General features: G+C 37.3%; 2 protein-coding genes across 3 annotated transcripts in view; one reads left to right on the top strand and one right to left on the bottom strand.

Annotated features, from left to right (window-relative positions):
• Window positions 1–9,963: 9,963 nt before the first annotated feature.
• LOC116419547 (vegetative cell wall protein gp1-like) lies at window positions 9,964–15,481 on the bottom strand. Its single transcript, XM_031940246.1, has 3 exons — window positions 15,477–15,481; window positions 11,686–12,482; window positions 9,964–10,154 (listed from the first exon to the last, which is right to left on the bottom strand). Exons 1-3 carry the CDS (start codon window positions 15,479–15,481, stop codon window positions 9,964–9,966), a joined length of 993 nt encoding a protein of 330 aa, XP_031796106.1.
• The window catches only part of CTNNB1 (catenin beta 1), a 36,844-nt gene continuing 23,530 nt past the window's right edge, over window positions 11,764–25,077 (top strand). Inside the window, exon 1 of one of the 2 annotated variants that reach the window (XM_031940065.1) lies at window positions 11,764–11,976. The gene's annotated coding sequence lies outside the window, so the exon portion shown is untranslated. The remainder of the gene's footprint in view (window positions 11,977–25,077) is intronic. The other variant, XM_031940064.1, reaches the window with a different exon arrangement.

The raw sequence follows: 25,077 nt of genomic DNA, 5'->3' as shown, positions 1-25,077 counted from the left end.
CACATATATTCTCTCTCTTTTGTCTGTCTCTGTCTCTTTCCCCACTGAATTCCTTTCCAAATCTAATTCCTCTAGTCTGATATGTCTTAAAACATTTGAAAGGCTGCCATATGAAAGAATTTGTTATATGGTGCACCAGAAAATAGACCAATAGGTAGAAATGACAGAGATGCAAATTTGGCTTCTTTATTTAATATGGCTGTCTCAATGTGGTTCATAAGGAGGTAAGAATAGACATCTATAGCATCTCCTCCCCCACCCACCAATAATTTTCCAAAAAAGACTTTAATTTCCTGCCAGGAGTAGAAGAAGGAAGATAAGAGGCTGGCCACTGTGCTATCCTGAGAGGGGGGAGAAGAGGAGAAGGAGAAGGAGGAAGACAAGGAGGAGGAGGAGAAAGAGGAAGAGGAGGAGGAGGAGGAGGAGGAGAAGGAGTGGGGGTACTATAATTAAAGCTAACTGTTGTCTTAAATGTTATTATTCTAGAGGAAGTAATTGTTAGATTCAAGCTAAACTCCTGATTGTTATAGCTTAATAGAAAAGGAGGGGACAGCCTGCATTTTTTATTTCCTTCACAGGTTAATTGTACACTACTTCAAAATCGAATTCTTTTTGTACAGCAAAATAACAGTTTGGACATGTATACTTATATTGTATTTAATTTATACTTTAACATATTTAACATGTATTGGTCAATCTGCCATCTGGGGGAGGGACTAGGGGGAAGGAGGGGGAAAATTGGAACAAAAGGTTTGGCAATTGTCAATGCTGTAAAATTACCCATACATATAACCTGTAAATAAAAGGCTATTAAAATAAAAAATAAATTAAAAAATTACCCATGCATATAATTTGTAAATAAAAAGCTATAATAAAAAAAAAAGGAGGGGACAGCTAAGCTTTATATCTAAGGCTTACCCCTTTCCCATCCAAATGCCAGTTCCTCAATGAATATACATAGCAAATAGCAAAAACAAACAAATGAAAATAATCTCACTTATCTAACTCAATAGCAAAACACATATATTAAAGAAAATATACAGATAAGAAAACATATTAGACAATACAGAATGGAGTCCTCATATTAGGAGTAAGACATTTCAGTTCAACCAAGAAAGAGAATTATCTCTAGATCTCACCCAAGTGGAAGATTCCCAGAAATCTCAAGACTAGTAAACTGCAGATGAGAATGTGATAGACTGCCAGCTCCTCTCATGTTGATTTTTCCCCAGAATCTTTCTCTCCCTTCAGTGACCCAAAGAGAGTTTGGTATGACTATCTTTTTGTCTTAAAGCTGGAAGATAGTAGAACCCAAGATCCCTTTTCTTTCTCATTACCACCAACTCTGACTTGTTCAGATTGACTGAACAATTATTCTCCACCAATACGGAAAAAGTCCCATGCAATTGGCCCTTTGAGCTAAGGATTACATTAATATAGAAAAAAAATCCTAACAATGACAACTGTCCAAAAAAGATACTACATCTGGGGTCAGAAAAGACCAGTTTGAATCCTACTTCTAACAGTAGTAATTGGGTGACCTTAGATAATTAATTTCTCCAAGCTACATTTTTCTCATTCATAAAATGGGGTAATACCATCTCTATCTACCTCACTGTGTCATTTTGAGGAACAAATGAGATAATGTATGTATCTTAAAGCACAGAATCCCAAGGATTAGAAGGGATCCCAGAGACCTAACTTGTACATGAAAATAGTCCCCTACAATATATGTGGCAAGAGATTATCCAACCTTTTCTTAACAACTTCCAAAGAGGGAAAACCTATTATGTCCCAAGGCAGTCCATTTCACTTTGGAGTAATTCCAATTCTTAGGAAGTTTTTCATTATATCAATGTTTTGCAAACTTTAAAGTACGATGCAAATGTCAACAGTCTTTATAATTTATTGAAATAATGAAAACCTCGCTCCCCTCCAATCATAGGGACACCATGTAGTACAATGAAAAAGCTGTTGATTTGAAGTCAGCGCACCTTGATTCAAATCCAGTCTCGGATGCTTACTACCTGTACAACCTCAGATGAATCATTTCACCTGTCTCCTTGCCTTTAAAAGGAGGAGGTTGGACTAGATGACCTTTTGTGTGTCTTCCAGTTATAGCCATGATCTTATGATGTTTTATGAAGTACCTCTCTGGCCGTCAGTCTCTTCATCTATAAAATGAAGGGATTGGACTAGATGATGTCTCAGGTCCTTCTGGGGATCAAATCTATAACCCTTTGTGTTCATGAAGAGATGGTTCAACTGTTTAAGAAGGGATTCTTGCTTTTGATAGAATGTTGGAGTATCTGACCTTTCAGGTCCCTTTCAACACTAAGATTCTATGATCTAGCTGATTCTTAACACACAAGTATATATAGCTGTTACATTAAAGCTGAATTACAATTTTAGACATTTCTACTTCATTGTAAGTTTTATGAGCCTTTTTTGACTTTATATTTTCCTCATATATAACCTGTGATAACTTTTCTTAATTTATAGCTATAGGGAAATAAAAAATAAATACTCATTTTTATTAGGGGCTGTGAACATCCTGAAATCTATTTGTCTTTTTTATTCACTATCTATCTAATCTATCTATCCTATCATCTATCATCTCTCTCATCTATCATTTCTCTGTTTTGACATACAGATGTATACATACACATATCACATACATTTGTAATCCATGTATGTTCACACACAGATCTATATTTTATGTGGATGCACATACATGAAAAGATGTCAGATCCATTGTTTCGTATTTATTGTTTTGGATACTTTTGGTATAAAATTTGCTGGGGGAGAGGGAAAATATTTTAAACAGCAATGACTTTGCAACTCCACAAATGAAAGTATGTTTTCTTTTCCCCTTCAACTTCCTCTTGCTCATGAACTCATGTGTTTTTAGTGAGTTGAGGGATAATCTTTCATTTGTATGGGACAGCATAATCAACTGTCTTGAAAATTACTGAGAAATCTCAAAGGAGTTGTAGGTAGTGGGAGATGTGTAAATTATATAGTTGTCAACCTTTTCCATTTTTATCAGAGTGTACTGTATTTCAGCAGAAAGCAATGTGATCTTTCTTTATTTCATCCTTTTTAAAAAAAAATTCCAGTTCCCTCGTTATAAATTTTAAAATATAAGCAGGCTTGAAAATGGACTGTGAGGAGAAAGCATCAACATAAACAAAAGGAAGATGGAGTAGCATTCTTGTCAGTCAAGCAGTGAGAACTTGGCACAAATCTACATAGCATCTATATGTGGAAACACTGGCTTACATAGCAGTCTTTCTCATTAACTTAAAGAGTATTTAAGAAATGAAAAAAATTCCCTTTAAAGGACATATATATGCATATATAGTATTTGTACACACACACACATATTTAAATTTGTTTTGCCTTTTACTTTGTGCCACAGTTATGGCATGGGGCATACTGACCATTCCCCTCTAGAACTAGAATTGCTGGGAATTCAGAGTGAAAGGTTAAGGAAATCAGTATCATATGCTAGAAATGTCCTGGCTTTGGTTTGAAGACTTCTTTCCTGTTCACCTCAGTCAAGTTTGAAAAAAACCTTGAAAAATAGAATGGTCAATGATGGATTTCATAATTTTCAGTCACACTTTGGAAAACCAACAACAACCAGTCAAACTCAACTGCAGTTCATGGAGCTGTAATGAAAACAAATGTCATTTTTCCCTTGGTAGTATCAAGAATGTTCACTGGGGAAAATTGTGAGAATTTTGCTCTAAATTTGGGAGTCTTTCCTTCAGAAGCATAGGGGGAAACTGGTATGTTTTTCCTTTAAAAATAGGCTCAAAATTATTTTTGCGAAGTGATGCAAAATGGAAAATGGACAGTTGCTTCTAGGCACTCTGGCTCCTTCTTTCAATTTCCTGCCCTTGTTATCTTGCTGCAGTGTGTTTCTGGCATCCACTCGCAAGGTAACCATCGACCACTTTTCCATAAACAGTAGCATTTGTCAGCAGGTGAGAATAAAAATTTTTTTCACCTCAAGAAAGATGGCTAAACTGTAAATATATCTTTTTTCTCCTTCTGCCATAAGATGAATAACTGATCCTGAAATCTATGAATTCATATCGTAACTGCTTAGCATTGCTGTTGTTTTTTACCCTTTAGCTAGACACATGAATACTTAAGAGCATCTAATTTTTTTAATCAAGAGAGCTCTTCTAAAACAATAGGCTAGTTCCTTTAAAATAACTGTCACATCTGAATTTTCCAGTTAGGACATCTCATAAAGCCTCCATGTTTTAAAAAAAAAAAAAACTACACTTTTCTATGTGCAACCTTGATTCCATACATATCTCTAATGACTAAACCATTCTTTTTCTGTGTTTGTGTGGAAGAGTAGAATGGAGGTAGAGGTAGGGAAGGGGGGGGATGCTTTTTGGACAATAGGCATGTAGAATATTGACAATAACAGGACATCTTGTTCTGTATTTTGTTTTAGCATGTGGGGGGAATAATAATTGTATTCAGACTTTAAATGGCTTGGGTTATGCAGTTCAGAGCACAAGCACCTGCAGCAAATTAATTTGTTGTAGCACATTAATTATCTCATAGCTTCTATTTAGGCTGCAGCTGTTGCTATTATGTTAATAATATTTTTTATCACCACTGTATACAACAGGTTATGGCAATAATAGAAATATCTCTTGGGGGGGGGGTTCCTCCCTTGTTTTCAATTTTTCAGTCTGAGTAGAAAAAACTGAAATTTAGTCAAACAAGTCCCGAAGTGCCTTCTAATTTTCTTTTTTTAAAACTGATTTGTAAGAGAATGGGCAACTGAAATTAGAAAAGAATAAGCCCACATAAAGATGGCGCGTGCAGAATTTGTGAAAGCGAAAAAGAAGAAGAAGAAGAAGAAAAAGAAGCACACGAAACACCGCAGTGCTGGGGTGGTGAGTGTTCGGATGGGGGCGGGGAAAATGCTGCAGTTTTCATGAAATAATAAGGTGGAAAAAAAAAGGCATACAAAGAGTAGGTTTTTCATTGTTTGTAAAATATAAACACAGATGAATTCTGTCTTTGGTTTGTTCATGCTTTTCACTCTGCACAGCAGGGATGTTCTTAAGAAGTTGCCCTCTGCGAAATTTCACTAAATGGGAACCGTGGACCCTGCATGATGTGATTATAATCACACCAGCCACCCCTTTTACATAATTTTTTGTTTAAGATCCAGTAAGACTCCTTGTTTTTAAAATATAGAGACAAACAGACATATAGATATGTGTATATGATGATTAGACTATGTGGTTTTTGTGTCCCTACAGTCAAGTGTGAGCTGAGACTAAAACCAGTGATATCTCATCTACAAATCTCAATGGACTCAAAAAACAATATGAAAATTTTTAGCTGACAAGAACATGTCTGCTGCCTGCAGTCACTGCAATAGCTCACCATGTTGCCTACTAACCGAAAGATCAAAAATTATCGATTTCATGGCGCTGCGTGCTCGGGATAGAAAGGCTACTTTAAAATTTGCATTGTTTAAGAAATGAATTAAAAGAAAAGGATCATGTTTTTGGAACACTTTGGAATCTAAAAATGGCTTGATGTTTTAATCTTATCAATGATTTATTATAATTCTATTATTTTTGGCAGCTGGAGTCCAGAAATGATTTTTTTCGATGAATTTAGGATTTTGCCGCAGTATACATCTGCAGTCCCAGAATCCTCCGGTAAGATAATCCTTCTTGCGATGGGGAAACGCCTTTAACCTTTTCGTGAATGAAAAATCTGCAACCATTTTGAAATAAAAAGGGGGCCAGAATCATGATTTCTAAGGGATGGGATGATATTTATGTTGCATTTAGAAATACTCGAAGAACTTGACCATTTTGTGTTTTGTGTATCTTAGATGATGTGTCCATTGCTCATCCTCTACTTTCAATGGTGGTCATAAATATTTACTCGTTGGGTCTGACTAGGATCGTTGTTTCAGTCTGCTGAAGTACTAGAGGCATGAAGCAATGAAATGTGCTGTTTTCTTTGTATGATTATAGAGCTGCCATTGCTATTGCCGCCATTACTGCAATCCCAGTTACCATCACCATCACTAGGATTCTATTTCGCTACACTGAAGACCAAACATAAGTTTTCACAGAAACTCTACTTTGAATTTGTCCAGTGGATTCTTAGATTATTCTGTGTATAAGTGTAGTCAATGGTCTAGTTTGATAAAGGATATTTACAACTACTTAGTCTGCTCAGCTGGAAATAAATCAAAAGATTAAACTGAGCCTTGAGATGATGTATTGCAAATCAAAAGTTGCAATCCATACATAGCCCACTTGGTGATATGTTCAATAAAAAGCTTATCCTGATGGTTGACTAATGTTTTCAGGTTTGCCATAAAGGACAAGGGCACGTTCAACAAGCAAATATGGCCTTCTATTCCATGCAGACTCAAGTGTTTATTGGCAAAGCCAGTATATGGTCTTTGCTCTGGTTTGAATCTTAGTAACTCTCCTCATTTAGATATTAAGAATGGAGAGCTTCCCGAATATGAAACAAGGAGACTTCTGCAGTTGAAGACACAAGGGGAGAGAAAGAGAGAGAGAGAGAGAGAGAGAGAGAGGTGTCACGCCTTGGTTGTTGTTATTATTGATTTCTGATTCAATAATTCTTTCATCTGTAAGTCTGACTACTGAAATGTGCACTAACTTAAGGTATTACAATGTGACAAAAAAGATTTTTTTTAAAATACAGAAAGAATATTTACTTCTATGGGATTTAACTAAACTCAAAATGGGCCTTTTGCTCATAATGTTGGCTGAATTAATGTTTATTTCTTTTATTTACAAAACAATCTGGTTATTCATTTGCCTATTAGTGATTAAAAGACACATGTTTTAGTAACAGAAAGCTTTACACTCATGTTCCACTATAACTACAACTAGATAAGCCAATAATCAGATATTACGATGAGTAATGCCTCCATGGTGAAATCAGCTGGAGACATTTTTGGTTTCTATAAACACACCCTGAAATTCAAAACTTAATGGCTGCTGAAGATTCACAAATTGAATTAATTTCTGTCAGATATATAGGCATGGTTCTAGAACAGAAAACTGAATAAAAATGAGTCATGTATATTTCTGAAACAACTGTCCACAGCCAATAACAATAATATTTAATATCACTTATTTGACTGACTAATCTTATATTTCGACCCCTAATCTTCTCTCTAACATGATAAAAGTATCTATCTTCATTGCAATACTATTCATCTCATATTTTCAAGGAAGTAATTGGAACCGCTACTGTCAAATCCAGCTAGCTTGTTTTACTGTGATCATGAACAATGGTTCTTTCATAATTGGAGTTTGATTGAGATAAATAATCACTTACTTTGTCACTGCAATGTTTCTGATTTATATTAACAATCAGTATTTATTTATGCTCAAGAATTGAAGAGCATATTCCTGCAGCTGGATTAAAATACATAAATTGCAGAAGCAGACCAGCACCTCTTTGGAGAACAAAGTGTAAATGTGTGGATTTTTTAGCTTTTAAATGGCAATAAAAGAAAGCCATCTCTTTCAATATAGTAGCTTAATGCACTTAGAAATGATAACGTGAATGGCATGATGTCTTTAAAAAATCACTTGGTATTTATTTAGTAATTTTTTTAAATGTGTATGATTCAAAAAAATTATTCCTTACATGTATATTTAGCCTGGGATATAGGATCAAAGATTTGAGAAAAGGATATCTGATTTGTCTTAAATTGTCAGGAACTTTGCTGCTTAAAAAATTATAGAAGGTGCTATATTTAATTTTGCTCCATTGGAACTATGATCAATTAAGTTTACCTCAACCTATATGATTTAAGCTTATCTTTTCTTTGGCAAGTGTGATGTTATAAGAAAAATCTATAAAACTCTCTGCAAAGTCAGTCATAGAAACAGGGAGAATATTATTGTAGATGGGGAAATTTAAGTCATTATCTGACTATCATCTTTGGAGTTAGACTTTCACTGCAGAAACATACATATATTTGTCTAAATGGTATTTGACATTAAAAAAAAAAAAAGACAGAGAGAGAATGCAACAATTATCCTTAGTGCAGTCACAAAATAGATTTGTATAAAAAACAAATCAGATCTGAAATACTCTGAAACTACAAAAACTATATCATGAATTAATCCTGAGAAAGTGAATAACTAGATTTCCAGGGCACTACCTATGTGCAAAGGCCCATTGTTTGTGAATGCATTAATTATAGCTTTGCATTCTATATTGCTGCTAAGATAACTTTTATTGCTTGTCTTTGCATTCTCTTCTTTGTGTTTTAGATGGGGAAAAAAAGCTCAAGACAAAAGATTATGAAAGTCATTCTATCATATGATCTAGCTTTGATAAATACTTCTACTGTTAGATTCCTAATGGATCTCCATTTTTTCTCTTGGAAATGCCCCTAATTTCAGCCTGTCAAAACAAATTAAAGAAGATAGGTTTTTGTGTGTGTGTGTGTGTGTGTGTGTGTGTGTGTGTGGATTAGTAGATTTTGTTTGAAAATAAGTAGAGATTGCATATTAAAAGAGAGGATATTTATAAACTACATACTTGAACTTAGACAAGAAGTATTACAAAAATGTATACATACACACACCCACATCCCTAAACTCACAAATAAAGCCACAGATGTGATAATGAACTTCTCATCACCGTTGAACTAAAAAAAAAAAATGAAATTTATAGAATGATTATCAAAAAAGCAAATGTAATTCATAAATTAGTCTATGATCCTAAATTACGCTTCAATAGCAGGCATGCAATAAAGACATATTGAATTTAGATTTCTTGATTACTTAAAAAATAATTCATACTTCTATAGTAAGAATAAAAAGCTGTTATTTTAAAAGAGTGCCTCACCAGGTTATACATATCTAGAAATAAAAATACTTGTCTTCTCCAATCTAGGTTCCAGAAGCTGAAAGATGAAATACTTTTACTTTTCTTATAGATAAGAAATATTGTATTGGGAAAAGAATATTGTATTGTATTCTATATTATATGTCAGACATGATGCCCAATGGGTTTGTTGAACTTGGGTTTGACTTAAAAGGTTTTTTTTGTTATTGTTGTTAAAAAGAGAGGTTTGGGGATGGTTTTGGAAAATAACAATGTTATAGGAAACAAATCATCAATAAACCATTAGAAAAAGAATATCTCATAGAATTGCTTCAGGATGAAGGGAACTCTACAGGATTTTCCCAAGAAAATCATAATTTTTTCAGAGAATATTATATCTCTCTATCCATTCAAATACAGACACATATAATTTCGTCATTTATATATAATAATTATTACATATGTGTATATACACATACATGTAAGGGTCACATTAAATTGTGTTTGAACAATCACTTGATAAATTAGATCAACATGAGTATCCCGAATGACACTTCAAACCAATAAAAAAAAAAATTCTTCGGCGTATGAATGATCTATTTTGGCTGTCAAGACGGATACATTTCCATAAAGGCAACACGTATGCTTGACTTTGTGCTGTGATCAAACCACACCTGAAGGACCCCAATAGAGAAGAAGCCAGTCGTCCCTGAAAAAACCTTAGCGACGTTTTGAGAGACTAGCGCCCACCTGGCTCGGCCAAGCGGGGAGAGGGCCTGAGGCCCCAGCCCTTCTTTGTCCGGGGATTCAGCTCCGGCCTTGCGAGTCCCACGGGAGGGAAGGAGGGACCCAACTTCTCTCTAGCCACCTTCCGCCTAGCAGCAGCTCCCGGGGCAGGTAGACGCCGCCTTCCTCCGCCCTGCCCGGCCTGCACCGGAGGCTGGCTGAGGTACGTGCGCACACGGGACACAAAGCTGGCTCAGGACGCAGGGAACGAATCCGGCCTGGGCACCCCTTTCTTAGCCTCCTTGGAGCCCGAAGCGCTGCCCTCGGATGCTCCATCCCCGGGGCACCGAGTTAGGATTCAGTAGCAGAGCAAGCGGGGGTGCAAGGCCGGCCCGGCGACGGTGGAGCCAGGGCAGGAGAGACGTCGGGGGTCGAGTTGGAACCGCGTACTCCGCTCTCTGCCACCTGGCTCCCCCGGCCGTCCGCGAGCGGACGCAGCCGGGGGCGGCTTGGGGCGTGCACCCCGTCCCGGCAAACCTGGGCTGAAGCCGGCGGGATGCGGGGCGGAACCTGGAGACAGCCCTCGCCTCCCGCCAGAGCTGGGCACCAAGTCTCTGGGCTAAGCCACCCAAACACATTTTTTGTTGTTTTGTTTTGGTTTTGTTTTTTCCATCCGGCCGCCCGGCGGGTGGGGCAGGGTAGTGGAAAGTGCACTTTTAGGAAGATCAGATTCTGCCCGAGCTAGAAAAAGGAGAGAGTCGCCGGTGGGACTGGAGAGATGGGGTGGGGACGCGGAGAAAAGTGAAGGGGGCCAAGCACTTTTCTATGGAGAGAGAGAGAGAGAGAGAGAGAGAGAGAGAGAGAGAGAGAGAGAGATATTGATTTAAAAGGAGACTAAGATAGCAATAAAGGACGGAAAAAAAAAGCTTAAAAGGAGAGGAATAAAAAAAGTTTATAAGTAAAGGAAGACAAATAAAAAGAGGAAAAAAGAAAGTTTAAAAGAAGAGCAATAAAGAACGGGAGAAAGTTTAAAAGGAGAGAAGGAGGAATAAAGGAAGAGAAGAAGGAAAAGCTAATAGAGACAGGAAGACAAGAATAAAGGAAAAGACACAGGGAGAAAGGGAGGAGTGCCCGGGGCCCCCAGGGCAGCTCCAGGAGGGCAGAAGGGATGCAGCCGGGCCCCCGGGTCACCGCTCCGGCTCCCCAGTCTCCCGGCCTTCCTGCGCTCGGGCTGCCAAAGTTCTCAGAACAGCTCCCGGGGGGAGGCGCTAGCGGGGACCCCCAAGGGGTGCCCGGGGCTGGAGCCCGGCTTTCCCCTCGCGCCCCCGGGCTTTCGGGAAGAAGCGCGGGGGCGCTGAGCGCCCGGCACTCGGACGCCCGGTGCGCCCTCGGTGCCCGGGGCTAAAACAGTAGTTTCCCTCCCGGAACCCCGGGAACGGCGAGGGGCCCCGCGGGGCCCAAGGCTCCCGCCCGGGAGCTGCAAGGCCCGAGACTGGCGGGCGTATTTATTTATTTCTTCGGAAAGTTAGACCTTGCATGGAGAAGGGGGCGGGCCAGGGCCAGGAAGACCGGACGAGGGGGCGGGGAGGGGAGCTGGAGAGAGTATTGGGTTTCCATTGTGTGCCGGGGTCCGCGCGAGTTGGGGGGGAGGGGGGCAGGGACGAGGAGGAAGAAGACGGGGGGGGGGGGGCGCAGTCACGCCACCGCTGCCCCTTTAAGGCCGCCCTCCCTCCGCTCCCCCTCTCCCTCCTCTCCCCCTCTCCCTCCTCCCAGGAACTAGGCTTGGGCTCCCACCTCCAGAAGGAGAGGCTCCGGGCCTCATCACACCCCCGCCCCTTCCCCAGATCATTGCACCCCCACGCTGTGGGCAGCGCCGAGCCGGGGTCGCGGCCTCCGCCACCCCCTCGCGACGTCGCCCGAGGCTGGGGGTGTGGGCTGGCGTGGAGGAGGCCGCCCCGGGCCCGCGGGCGTGCGCGGCGAGTGCGGCTCGGGGCCGCCTCCCGGCTGGCTCCGCCGCGGCAGGGCGTGGGGACTATTTTCCCCTCTCTGGTCCCCGCCCCTCCCCCCGCGCGCCCTCCCCCGCGCGCCGGAACGCTCCGCGCGGCGCCGGCGGCTGCTGCGGCTCGGCGGCAGGATACAGCGGTGCCTGCGCGCCGTATAAGAGCTCCTTGTGCGGCGCCATTTTAAGCCTCTCGGTCCGTGGCAGGAGGAGGATCCCGCGGAAGGCAGCCGGCGGAGGCGGAAGGCGGAGGGCGCTGGCGCTGCTCTCGGCGTAGGCGAGCGAGCGAGCGGAGCGCGGCGTAGCAGCGGCCGGAGCCCGGCGGCGAGAGGAGCCCGGCGGCGGGCGGCGGCCGTTCCCCTGAGGTGCTTGGGCGCTCGCTCGCTCTCCGGAGCGAAACTTCCTCGGAGGCGCGAGCCCCGAGTGGGAGGGAGGGCGGGGTGGGGTGGCCGGCGGGCCCGGCCCGGCTCGGGAGGCTGCGGCGGGCCCGGCCCCGGCCAAGAGCCAGGGCCGGGAGGGCCCGCGGGAGCCGGGGGGAGGGGGAGCCTCGGGGGCGCTTAGCCTCCCTCGCTGCTGGGCCGGGCCGGGGCTTGCAGGAGGCGCGCCCGGGGCGGGGAAGGGGCCGGTGCTTCCCGGGGAGGGGGTAGGGACTCGGGAAGGAGAGGGGCACGGTCCGGGGAGAGCCTGAGGTTTCCGGGGGAAGGGGGCGCGCCACGGGGGGTTAAAGGCTTGGGGAGAGGGGCACACGGCGGGGGGTGAGGGGCGCTCCGTGGGGGGCAGCAGGGGCTTCCAGGGGCGGGCGATGCTCCATGGGGGGGGGGCAGGGGTTTCGGGAGGAGGGGGCGCCCCAAGGCGGGGTGTCCCGAGGTCTCTGAGAAGTGGGAGAGAAGGGGATCACTTTGTGGGAGAGGAATGCAGCCGTGCGCGGTGTGCAAGTAGGGGTTCCGCTCCTGGTTCTGAGAGCCGGGTACTTTTCAGTCCAGTTTTGGGGGTTCTTTTTTGCTGGCAGCCCGCGGGGAATTCCCCAATTCTCCTGGTTAGGGTTGGGTTGCAGTCGTTTCCAATTTCGGGTCTGTGTCCTTTACAATTGTATTTTATTTAATTTTTTAAAGACTAAAGATCCTCAGTTTGTGGTCTCTGAGTGCTTTGGGGGAGTGAGCAGCGCTCCTGCCGGAGATGCTTTCTCTGCTGCATCTGGCACTGGAGCCCGAAAACCAGGCAACTTTTAGTCTGAGCCAAACTCAGAAACAGCCGAGATTGATTTAGGGTTTGCTCACTTGGGGACTGCCCGACTGGTTTCAATCTACTAGAATCTGATCTCTGCCTATTAGGGATCGTGACTGTATTTGTTTCCGCACGGATTCAGGGAATTCTTTTATGTCGTTGGAGTGACTACGAAACTTTTAGAGCTTTTTGTGGTGCTGATTTTTTTTTTTTTTCCGCTATTAAATTGACTTGGTGAAACTCGATACAAAGCAACTTCTTTGAATGTTTTGTCTTGGGTAGAGACTGTTTCGAAGGGGATTTGGGAAGGAAGTTCCCACCACAGTCTTAAGTATCAACTCTCTACTTAACATTTTTCTCCAGCTTGAAACGCTTTGCATTTCTCTGTAATGGTTCCCTTCGTTTTCTTCTCTCTTGAAACGTGCATTGTTCCCTACTTTGTATTTTACAGACATCTGTCTCCCCCTCCCCCAAAGTATGTGAGTGGTGCATGGAGTGAGAGGCTCGCTGCTGGTATGCGGAGGTCGGCCAAAGGAAATCTAGGAGTGGTTTTAGTGAAATGAGAGCTTTGTAGACTAGACAGAAACTTGGGTACTCGAGGGTTTCTTTGAGTCAAAAGCAACGAGTCTTCAAATTTAATTCAGGGACGTTATCTTTAATAGGTATGTTTACGATTAGAAACATCTCTTAGTTGCCCAGTTTCAGTCACAGTTTTTGGTAAGATTTGAGGGCTTCCAGGTGTTTTCAAGTTCTTTGCTTCATCTTTCCTGAAAAAGCTTATTGTATATCTTATGAAGGCAGCTACGCAATGGTGCAGTCTGCTGGTTGCTCGAATTAAAGAATACATTTGTACTTGAATTACACTTAATTTTTACTTTAAAATGAGAAATCTGTTGATAAATTATTTTAAGGCAGAAATCACCAGCTAAAGATTTAGTGACTGTTGTGTCTATTCCAATTTCTTTGTGACTCCATTAGGGTTTCTTAATTTTTGTAAGACTCCTTTGGCTGTTTGAAACTTGAGTATCTCCTTTCAGAGTGTTTTAAAACATACTGTGCAAGGTTATCTAAGAAAGTAATTATTGAAATACATTCTCAGAATGCTACCAAAAAAAGTTTACAGATTCTACTTTAAGATAATCCCTGCATTAGACCATTTATTTCTAAAGTGATTGATTTGTGCCCATATTTGGAACTTTTGGTTTCTATAATATGTACAGTGTTGCAGAATAAAGCTGTTAGAATGGCCTTATTTTGAAGGACTTGTAAAAGTTTGAAGATAAACGTATTTTGTGAAATTTAAATTTAGAAGCAAGTTAAATCTGAAGGTTTTGAGAAGTAAATTTAAGATTTAAAGTCCTCATAAAAGGCCCAGTTTAAAAACTACCTAAAGGCCAGACCAGTCATTTTTATAGTTTATTAGAGAACAACTACTCAGATTCTTAATGAGGCTTACTGAAGAATCTAAGAGAGTTTAACAAAGCAGTTATTGCTATTTGGCAGCCTACAATATGTATATCAATGTACAAAGTTGATTTTATTTTTAAATTTTTTGATTTCCTGTAGGAAAGATCACAACCTCTTCTGTATAATCTATGTAAAAAATTATCTTTTTTCTAATGGCTTGACACCTAAGAATTAAACATCTTGCCTTTCCTATTGATGCCCTCTATGTCACAGTGAGGTATTGGTAGGCCTTAAATGGAAGTCAACGCCATGAATTTTTTAAGGTTTACATTAGTAATTCCTCTTCTTACCTCACCTTTTGGTTTTCTTGGTTTTTATGCTTGGAAATGCTTCCAGTTGTGCAGTCTGCCAACACACTGACTTTCAGGACTTAATCCCACAAATATTAAACCGTATTATTTATAAAACATGTGCATAATATAGGATATGAAAGACAATGTCCTTGTCCTCCAGGAGCTTATATTGGGCTATGGGCCTAGTAAAAATATATTTTTCACCTATTTAAGAAATTTGAGGCTCAGAGAGATGTGTGAGGTTGGTGTGTCAGATCCCCAATTGAAATCGGGTTTCTCCTCACTTAAAGTTCAAGACATTTCTACTATTTGGAGGCTTCCTCTCTGTATCTTGATTCCCTTCAGCTTCTTTCCCTTTCCCAATATTTTTGATGTGATAGTTCTCTTTCTTCTAAACCTTTTTCTTTAAAACAAGTTCATAATGTTTTGTTTGCATTTGGGTGTTATTCCCAGTAGATTAAATTCCTTAAGAGCACTGATTGTTGTATTTGGTTTGTTTCTCCTCTGCTATTTGCCATATAGGGTACTTAATAATTTTTGATGAATGAATATTTTGTTGAAATCATGAGAATCCAGCTATTACTGCTAAAACCAGCTATTAACTGATGTTAGTAAAAGTAATAATAAACTGTAGCAGAGAGGAATAAAGGGACCTCTTCTAACATCCATGCTCTTGCTTTGCTACCCTTTGGTGATTTAAGGTGAATTAGGAAGCTGAGAGATAGGTTAATGGTTGGGAGCAGAAGACTAAAGATATCAAATGTGTAAGAGTTTTGAGAATTTTGAGAATGGCCATTATACAGTTGGCACAGAGCAATGAATTTGATTAATTCTACAAACTGGACAGCCTAATGAATTTGAGAATAGGTATGGGTACTTACGCCATTTTTAGGAATATAAAATGTGTTAGTGGAAATTTTTCAAGGAATATTGAAATCCAATTGTTAAAAAAAAAATCTTATTCTATCAGTATGTTTTAGAGATGATAACTTGTTGCTAGTGTTCAATAAATAAGTGAAATGAAATTTGTGCTTTGTTTATTTGACTAGAGAAAAGAGAAGACTCGTGTAGTCACAAGCTAACAAAGACTGACTAAACTGCTTCCTGAATTTATAGTAAATAAATATAAACTTAATAAAGTGTGGACCTTTAAGAAATGGTGTTTTGTTGGAAGACAAGAATTGGCTTTATCAAGTTTATGTAATTTTCTAAATTAATAGTAAAATGCTACTGTATCTAATAAAAATTGTTGCTTGTAACAAGTTATAATTGTATTATAGAAGTCAAATGGCCCCTAATAAAATACTAATCACCTGTCTTTACAACAGACAACTGTAACACGTTTTAAAATTCAGTTGTATTTAACATGGTTGTTTTTCTGAAATATCTTGGCTGCTTCTATCTTGTAGGTGCAAATATGGGCAAAGTAACTAGTTATGAATTAGTTGCTTAAAAAAACTTTGTATTCCTTTGTATTTCCCTCAATGGGAAGGGATTGGTTTTTAAATTATTCAGTGTTTGAATTATGAGAATAATTTAATTGAACTGGAATACATTGATTTAGTACTTTGTTTTGAACAAAGATTTTTCTTAGCTCAGATCTGCAGAAGTGATTTTAATGCTTTGCCCCCATCCTCTTGACAGAAGAGCTTTATGAAATTGAGAACAGGCATAATAGTTGTCACTACATTTAGAAATATAAATGTTCTATTTCAAAGGAAATTTTTTTGTTGTTGCTTAGCAGGCCAAGCTGCATTAGAGTTTTGTATAGTCTTGGGAGACTTGATACCATTTCATCTGTCATCATTGTTTGACTTTTTTATCCTCTTCTTTTAAGAAGAGGGGGGAAATGTTGGGGAGATTTAATTTTATTAGGATCATAGTTTCTTAGAGCAAAAGACATTTCAGTGTCAGATCCTTTAAGCATATTGTCATAATTTATTTCAGGTAGGCTAATTTTATATGTTGGAATTTTTAAGGCTCTATGTGAGGGATCATTTTTCCCTTGCTCTCCTTCAGGTTGCTATAAAAGTTGAGAGTATTCTGTTTATTGGTCAATGTGGGTGCCCTCCAGTGGCCAGACTAATACCTATTTCTAAGAAAGTAGGTATTTGAATAATCTGGTTTTTCTTGAACCTTTGTACCATTGAGGTCCTTTCAACAAACTAAATTGAAATCTCTAAAAGCTACTCACTTAAAATCTGACATTTGACATTTTAATTTGTATTCTGTGGCAGTAGCTAATACTTTGCTTTAGACCAAAATATTAGTATCATGAAACACTTTCTACAGTATTTAGCGTGTTCTGAGTTCATGATAGCTAACGTGTTAAGACTCATTTAGACATTATCAGTATTGCTTCTCTAGAATCAGAAAAAGATCTAATTAAAAATGAGGAAGTTTTCACCCAGATTATTCAATAGAAGAATAGATTATTTTAATATATCTTGGTCTTCGATTCTAAATGCATTAGTTTTGGAAAGAAAATAAAGTAAAAGGCTCAAATGAATCACATATTTAATGCTAAAATAGCCAAAAGCTAATATGTCAGTTAATACAAAATCAGTTGCACATTATGCTATCCAACACAAATAGAAACGTAAAAAAGCTCAGGTAAAATTGTTTGCCTAAAAAAAAATTATAATGCATGTTAAGAAGAAAGATAAGCAAGCTAGTCAAGACAATAAAAAAAAAAAAAAACTAACACCTCAGTTCCTATTCCTAAGGGAAATGATACTATGTGCTTGTTTTATTTTGACTATAAAGTCAATTTTTTTTATATTTCTCTAGTTTCCTATGTCAGATTTCATGCAATTTTTATTAAACATTTTATTTTTGTAAATTATAAACAAAACAGAATTATTAGCTAGTAACATTAAAGGTTTGTTTAAATCTGCTTTTTTGTATTAGAAATGTACAAACTTTTTGCATTATCAACTAATATAACAGCAATGTCTAAATTTGTGGCAAGCATTTTAATTTTAAGCTGTGCCTTTGTACAGACTCACTGAAAATAATTTTTGAGGTATGTACTACTACTTCACTTAGTGTTCATGGTAAATTTTACCCCTCTTTTGACTTTTTTATTGGAGTAGTATACCTATGAAAATAGCAAGGTGGAATCTGGTCACATGTTTCTAATGAACAGGTAGTTTGAAAACTGCTTGAGCATTTAGGGATAGGCTTTGCTTCTAAATAAATTGCTTTCCTCACAATGACTTTGTATTGTTTCCATTCAACAAATGGAAAAACAGACTTAGGAAGGAAAGTGACATGGCCAAGATTTGTTACTCCACAGTGGGGATTGAAATTCAAGTTTTCGGATTCTAAATCCTGTTCCACTAAATTTAATATTAAGTGCCTACTTTATGCTAGAGATGTTCTAACAATGAAATAGTCTCTACCTTTAAGAAGTTTATATTCTCTTACAAAGAATCCTATTCTGAGTTACTAGAGCCCAGAATTGAACATTTAATAGATATAAAACCTGTTCTCTACTTTTTAGAAACTTTTTAAGGATTGTTTGTTAAAGGTAACCTTTAACATCTTTTTAAGCCTTTTGTTGCTGTTCAGTTGCTTTCAGTCATGTCCAACTCTTCATGACCCTATTCAGGATTTTGGAGATATTGGCAAAGATTGAAGTGGTTTGCCATTTCCTTCTTGAATTCACTTTTCAAATGGATAAACTGAGGCAAACGGAGTTAACTGACTTGTCCAATATCTGCAGTTACTTCATATCTGGATCCAGATTTAAACTTGGGAAGGTGTCTTGTTGACTCCAGCCTGGCATTCTATTCACTGTTGTTTTATATCACCAGTTGTCAGTGTGATCCAGAGACTGCTCCTTCTGTCCAAGGAATCCCTTTCACGAGGATAGATGAGTTCAAAAGTATTTTCATAATATATAAGATAATTTCCAATGTAGTAAAGACAGATAACCTAGCACAGGATTGTTTATTTGTCAAATTGACTATAATAACGCATGTCCATATATGTTATGATTAATATAAGATTGCTTTTACAAACCATGTAAAATATATTTTATTTATAGGTACAGTCAGTAGTTATCTGTTAATATTGATTATCTAATGGCATTTTTTTTTCATGTAATTTTTGTGTATGTAGGAAGAATGAGGAGGCAGCGGCTCTTGTTGGCAGACTTAAATCTAGGTTCATAGGGAACATAAAGTAATCATCTTGATATTACCTTTAGATTGGTATATGGTGACCTAGAAAGGGAGGAAAATTAAGTACTTTTTTTTTAACCAGTCATATTTTTGAAAGGAGGTGTGGTCTGGTGGCTTGAGCACCATCCTTGAAGCTAAATGGATGTTGGTTAAAATTCTGCCTTTGGCACAAACTGGATACGTGACCACAGGGCAATTCTAAGCTTGTAAATTGCAGGGTTGCTGATGTGTATTAGTGTAGAAAATGTGGAAAACATTCTGAAGTTTTTTGTTTTTTTGTTTTTTTTTTTTTTGCTTTTTTTGTACTATTTTTCATACATTGTGAAATTCAATTTCTTAAATTTGTGTGCAAGACTTTCATTATAAAAACTTGGTACAAATGGCTTTGTATTTAAATTGAACTTAAGTTCTCTAAAATGTATTAACATTACTTGTTGAAGACTTGGATTTCCTTTGAGAATTTGTTAGAAAGTGTTCTAAATAGATAAAAATGATGATAAAAGTGTTTTTAAATATATATATGTCTTGTCACTTCTTTGATTTTTTTTTTTTTAGCTGTGGTAATTGTGTGTGTGTGTGTGTGTGTGTGTGTTATAGTTCCATATGATAAATTATCTTGATCTAATGGTATAAATTAATCAGAATTTAATTTACTGCATGATGCAGGAGGAAGGGGGAAAATACCTTGGAGTGGATCTTGGTTGTGGATATTAAATCCTTTTTTTTAAACCTGTTCTAAAACCCCATCTACATTTCTTTTTCTTTTTTTTTTCCTTTTTTTTTGTGTATGAAAAAAATTTTAATTGCCTTTTATTTACAGGTTATATGTATGGGTAACTTTACAGCATTGACAATTGCCCCAAAATTTTTTAAAAAACAATTTAAAGATTATGTGAGCCACCTGAATTTTTAGAATTTCAGGTGAACACCAGTTGTGTGAAAAACCACTTCAAAATGGTTACTATTCAATGTGCTCTCTCAAAATGAAGAACTATGCATATATATATATATATATTTGTTTGTTTTTTTTAATCTCAGAATTCCAAAAAAATCTTTAAGCTAGCAAATTACACTCTCCCTCTCTTTAACATTTTTCGTGGATCTTACCAATATTTATTAAGACTTTCTTCTCGATTCCTCTCTACCCCATTTGTTTTTCTTTTCTTTTTTTTTTTTTTTTTTAATTTAAGAAATGAATAGAAACAATATTCCTGGAAAATATTTTTATGCTATCTTTATCAGATTTTTTTTTAAATCAATACTTGATTTTCCTGCCAACCATTTTGTTAATTGAAGTTGGGTTTATTAAGGATTGGAGCTGGAACCATAGAGGCGAAAGGTTGACCCATGGTAGAGTGTCAAACACCATAGGTCACATATGTCCTAAGCACTCCAAAGTGCAGTCAGAACCAGATTAAAATGTAATTGGGAAATGTTTTACAAAATAAGAATATAATAAACAGATTGTTACATTTTAAAACTTATGTGGCCTATGAGGATCCTCATGAAAGGCTGAGTGGCTCCTGTTTCTATTTGAGTTTGGCACCATTGCCCTAGAACAAAAGCTTCTTTAGCTGTATGTCATGACCCCATATGTGGTAACATAACTAAATGTGTCTGGGGGTCATGAAATTATGGTTTATCATCAGTAAATGTTTGATTTGTATACCTACTTTATATACCCATATATGGCCATGTAAAAATTGCTTGGGTGAAAAGTGGGAAAAGTTTTAAGAAGCCTGATTAAAAATATAACCAATTAAGCACTTTTTTTTTTCCTGGATCTACTAAGCAGAAGGCACAGTGGTGCTTTAGGAATTATTTGTAACCTATTAAACTGTCCTTACTCTGAATTAATAAGACCACAGTGTACTGTATGCTGAATAAGTCCACATGGCCTTAGAATTTCTAATCAAAAGTTTAAAATAAGTACACATATGGTGTTGGGAAATCTTGGGCCAGCTGCTTGTCTTTTTTTAAGCTTTTTTTCTTTAAGGTATACTAGTTAAGAATTTCTACAAAAGAAAGTAACACATGAACTAGTCCCTTTCATTTTTTTCCATTTTTTCCTCAAAAGGACCTAAGAAAATTATGATAAAATAATAAGGTATAGTTCACAGACTTTAGATAGCTTAGTTTTGCAAACTTTGAAGGGAATTATTTATTTCAGTTAATTTAGTGAACCTTCTTGCTAATAATATTAATGATTTTTTAAAAATTTAAATTAATGATTTTAGGACAGTAAAAATATCACAACTTGTCACAATAGTAGTGGCTTTCTGAAAATAAAAATATAGTTTTATTGTTACCACATTTTTCAGATCTATGTTGCCTTTTCTAATCACAAGAACACGAGATAATATATTGCTGTTTAGGATTTACTAACCCCAGAACACTTGGGCTGTTTTATTACATATGATATAAGATCGAGTACCAGGCAGTGTTAGATGAAACACCCTTTGTTTAATCTTGTAGTAGTAACACTGTGTATTCTATGCTTAACAAATCAAAAGTTTTTGGAACAGCATTAAAATGTTTTGAGAAACTAATGTGATATCTTTTAAAGTACTTTTATTGCAAGAGATTGATGAATCCTAAAATCAGACTGCAGAGTTCTAGAACTGAATATAATTTTAGAGATATTTAGTCTACTTCTCATTTTTATACATTCCAAAGCTGAAGTCCAGAGATGTGAAGTTATTTACCCTAAGTCATTTAGTATTTTTTAACAATTAGCCAGTCTTTGTTTTTCCAGGGGGATTATTTGGTTCTACTAGTTACAGTGCGGCATGATTTTTTTTAAAGGAATATATAATAACTAATATTTTATGAATCCTTAAGGTTTTTTAAAAGATCTTGAGCATAAGTGAGTAGTGTAAAAATAAGCCTTTCAAGATAAAAACCAAAAACTATCATACTGGCTTCTTATTTTCACAGAATAATTTGTGAAGGAATAATTTCACAGATTTTTGGAGTTGTAAAAGGCTTTAATAATCCAATATTTGCAAAATAGCATGAGCTAATAGAACTTCTATTTTTCTGTAACCCTTTCTATGTATCATAATGTTTTTCTCTTTTAAAAAATTGGTTTAAAAATTTTTAGATGTACAGGTAACGACCTAATGTGAAAAAAAAAACCTTTTATTTAAAGCTTACGCTCACTCTTTCTAAAAAAAGATTTAATGCTTGCATATTAAAATAATTTTTGAGGATAAAATTGGAAGAACTGCCAGATGGAAACAGCTTTAGGAGATTTTTAATGCATTTTAATTGGTATATATTAAATTATTTACATTTCACAATGTATCCTTTCCTCTACCTTTCCCAGAGATTTATTCCTTATAAATAAAGATAAAAAAGAGGGATGAACTCAGTTTAATTAAAATTTGCTGTTCTGCAAAGGATGGTTGGGGGTGACTTTTGAAAACCCTTCTTTGGGGCTAAGAAAAGAAGGAAGTGTTTATTATATTTCTACTATATACCATGCACTGTGCTGTTAAAGCATGTTACCAATTATATTTCATTTGATCCTTATAACAACCATGGAAAATAGATTCTGTTGTTACCCCCCTTTCTGAGATACTGTTTAAGTGACTTTCCCAGGGTCACACAAATATCGTCTGAGGCCAGATTTTAACTTGGGTCTACATGGCTTCAGGCCTAGCTCTCTATCCACATTACACCACCTAGCTATCCCTAAACTTAGTCATTATTTCTAGCATTCAATTTTGATCTTCCTGTTAGCGTCATTGTGTGCATTGTTTTCCTAGTTCTGCTTGCTTACTTTGTAAGTTTTCCCATGTTTTTCTTGAGTCATTGCTTTTTTTTTTTTTTAACAGCATAATATTCCATTAATTCATGGATTGTTTAACTGTTTCTCAGTTGATGGACAACCACTTTGTTTCCAGTACTTCTCTACTATATAGAAAGTGCAGTTTAATTTTATATTAGGGGTGATTAAAAGATAGAGGAAACAAATATAGTTAGTCATAGAACAACAGCAGTATGTTGAGAAAAGCATGTGGGCACATGGTAACATTATTAACTTGTGGCCTTTGGTTATTTATTCAAACCCTTGAATATATGTTTTGTGTGCCAATCATTTGAGAGGCCAGTCAGTATTTCACAATGGCTAGAGCTGGGCTGGAAGATTATAAATCCTGCTTCTGGAAAGTCCCTTGATTTCTCTGGGCAATCTCAGGATATAAGTTGCAGAACAGGTACTATCCTGCATGGAGAGAGGAATCTTCCTCTCTAGGAGTTCTTGATAAGTCAAATCATAGGTTCAGTACCTGTCGTCATACCTGTGATCTCAAAAATGCCATTTTATACTCCTTATGGTTTCCCTTGTGTGCCTAATGAAATTAAGTCAAAAGCTAATTTCAGTGTGTCTGCCCTAAAGCAGTCGTCATTATTTTATTTCCTCCCTTGTACTTTTTAAAAAATTAATTTGATTTTAAAAATTTATTGATGTTTAATATTTAGTCATAGAAATCGTTTGTCTTATCAGATTTTGTTTCATAAAAGGTAACTATACAAGAAGAAAATTTGATTTATAAAACATACTTTAAAATTAGTATGATTTCTTTACAAATCATAAAGGATGCATTTTTAGGGTTTGGAAAATAATTTTATTTTGGTAATTTCTCTCTCTCTCTCTCTCTCTGCTTTTCTGCCTCCCTTCCATATTCAAAAAGCCATAGTAACCCAACTCAGTTTTACTTTTTCATGATTTTTTGCCTGTTCAAAATATTTAACTTAGGATATTATATCCAAAGTTTAAAAGGGCCTTATAGTTAATGAAATCAAAGGAATTATATTCTTCAAACAAAAGCTTTATTTCTGGGCCTTTACCTATAGGGCCAGGGACTAGTTTTCCTTTTTATTAATCTCCAGCATGTAGCACAATATCTGGCACAAAGTAAGTGCTTAGTAAATATTTACTGATTAGTGTTTTAGATTTGAGCATTCTAAAAAAAAATATATTTGCATATTTATGATTGAAGCGTATCACTGGTTGCTATATAAGAAATTATAGCAACATAACACCTTCCTACAAGTTAGCAGAATAAGAATTGGGTATATCAAAAGGTATATGGTTTTTTAAATATATTATAGGCTCTATCATATGACTGTCTTTGAATCAGAGGAATTACTATCATTGTATATTGTTAGAGGAGTTGACTGGACTACCTGACAATAGAGCAAGTCACTTATCCCAGGGTCCTGAATAGGATAATGGGAATTGTTTTATGCTTCTTAGTTCAGAAAGTGGCTTTTGAGAGTGAGAATTAAGTTGCCCAAATTGTTTCATATACTTAATCAGCTTATGTAAGCCTTGTAAATAGTCACATTTAAGTTTAAACACATTTAGAAGAGGTGAGCTAAAAAATGGATGCTGAACAAAAATCACATATCTAAAAACAGATCTTGAGGACCAGAGGTCTTGCAATTTATTGGCCAGTAACTGTTAAAAAAAAAAAAAAAAAAAAATGGCCTTTTCCTAAGGGAGCTAGCCATCTAGAATCCTGGGTAATTCTGGGCCAACATAGTTCTCTACTTTTGATTCCCAATTCAGTTTTAAACTCTTGAAATTAGACTGATTTCTGCCTTTTATTTTTTTATTTCCTGTATTAAAGCATATTGAGGAATAGTAGCTAAAGAAAGAGTTTTGTAGATTTGATTTATTGAACTAGATGAAAATTTAGTTATCACTTTTCCTAGAAACTGAAAGAGTAATTTAAGGACTGGGTACAACAAAATAACCTTTTATTTCTTGTTATGGTGTTTCGTGGAGAACCCACCTATTAATAATTAGTAGAGGTCTGTACTTCTTAGGTAGAATAGAAGATTTCCTTTAGTGCTGGGAGTTAATTGTTGATAATTGGAAAAGACCTAATAAAATTATTGTCCATATAAATCCAAAATTTAAATGTTCTCGAGTACTTCTGCTAAATATCTGTGTGTGTGTGTGTGTGTGTGTGTGTGTGTGTGTGTTTATAGAACAGGATACAAAATTAAGAGTTCAGAGAAGAGGTGAAGAAAGCATACTAATTAGATATGTTTTGATAAAACGTTGAAATATATCAACTAATACTTTTAAAATATTGTGAGCATGGAAGGATGTTGAATCTATACTATCTATGTGTAAATGTTAAATGATTAATATTGTGGTGAAGCTTGCTGGAAATGTCAGTTGATGGCTTTTTTTTTAATTGAAGACATGATTGTTGCAGACCTGCCCAAAGGTTATTTAACACCAAGTAAACTGGTTCAGAATTGTAACAGAAGTTTT

Source organism: Sarcophilus harrisii, chromosome 5 (genome assembly GCF_902635505.1).
Source record: "Sarcophilus harrisii chromosome 5, mSarHar1.11, whole genome shotgun sequence".
Classification (NCBI taxonomy): Eukaryota; Metazoa; Chordata; class Mammalia; order Dasyuromorphia; family Dasyuridae; genus Sarcophilus; species Sarcophilus harrisii.
Note: the sequence above shows the minus strand (reverse complement) of the source record. Positions and strands in the feature narration are given on the sequence as shown.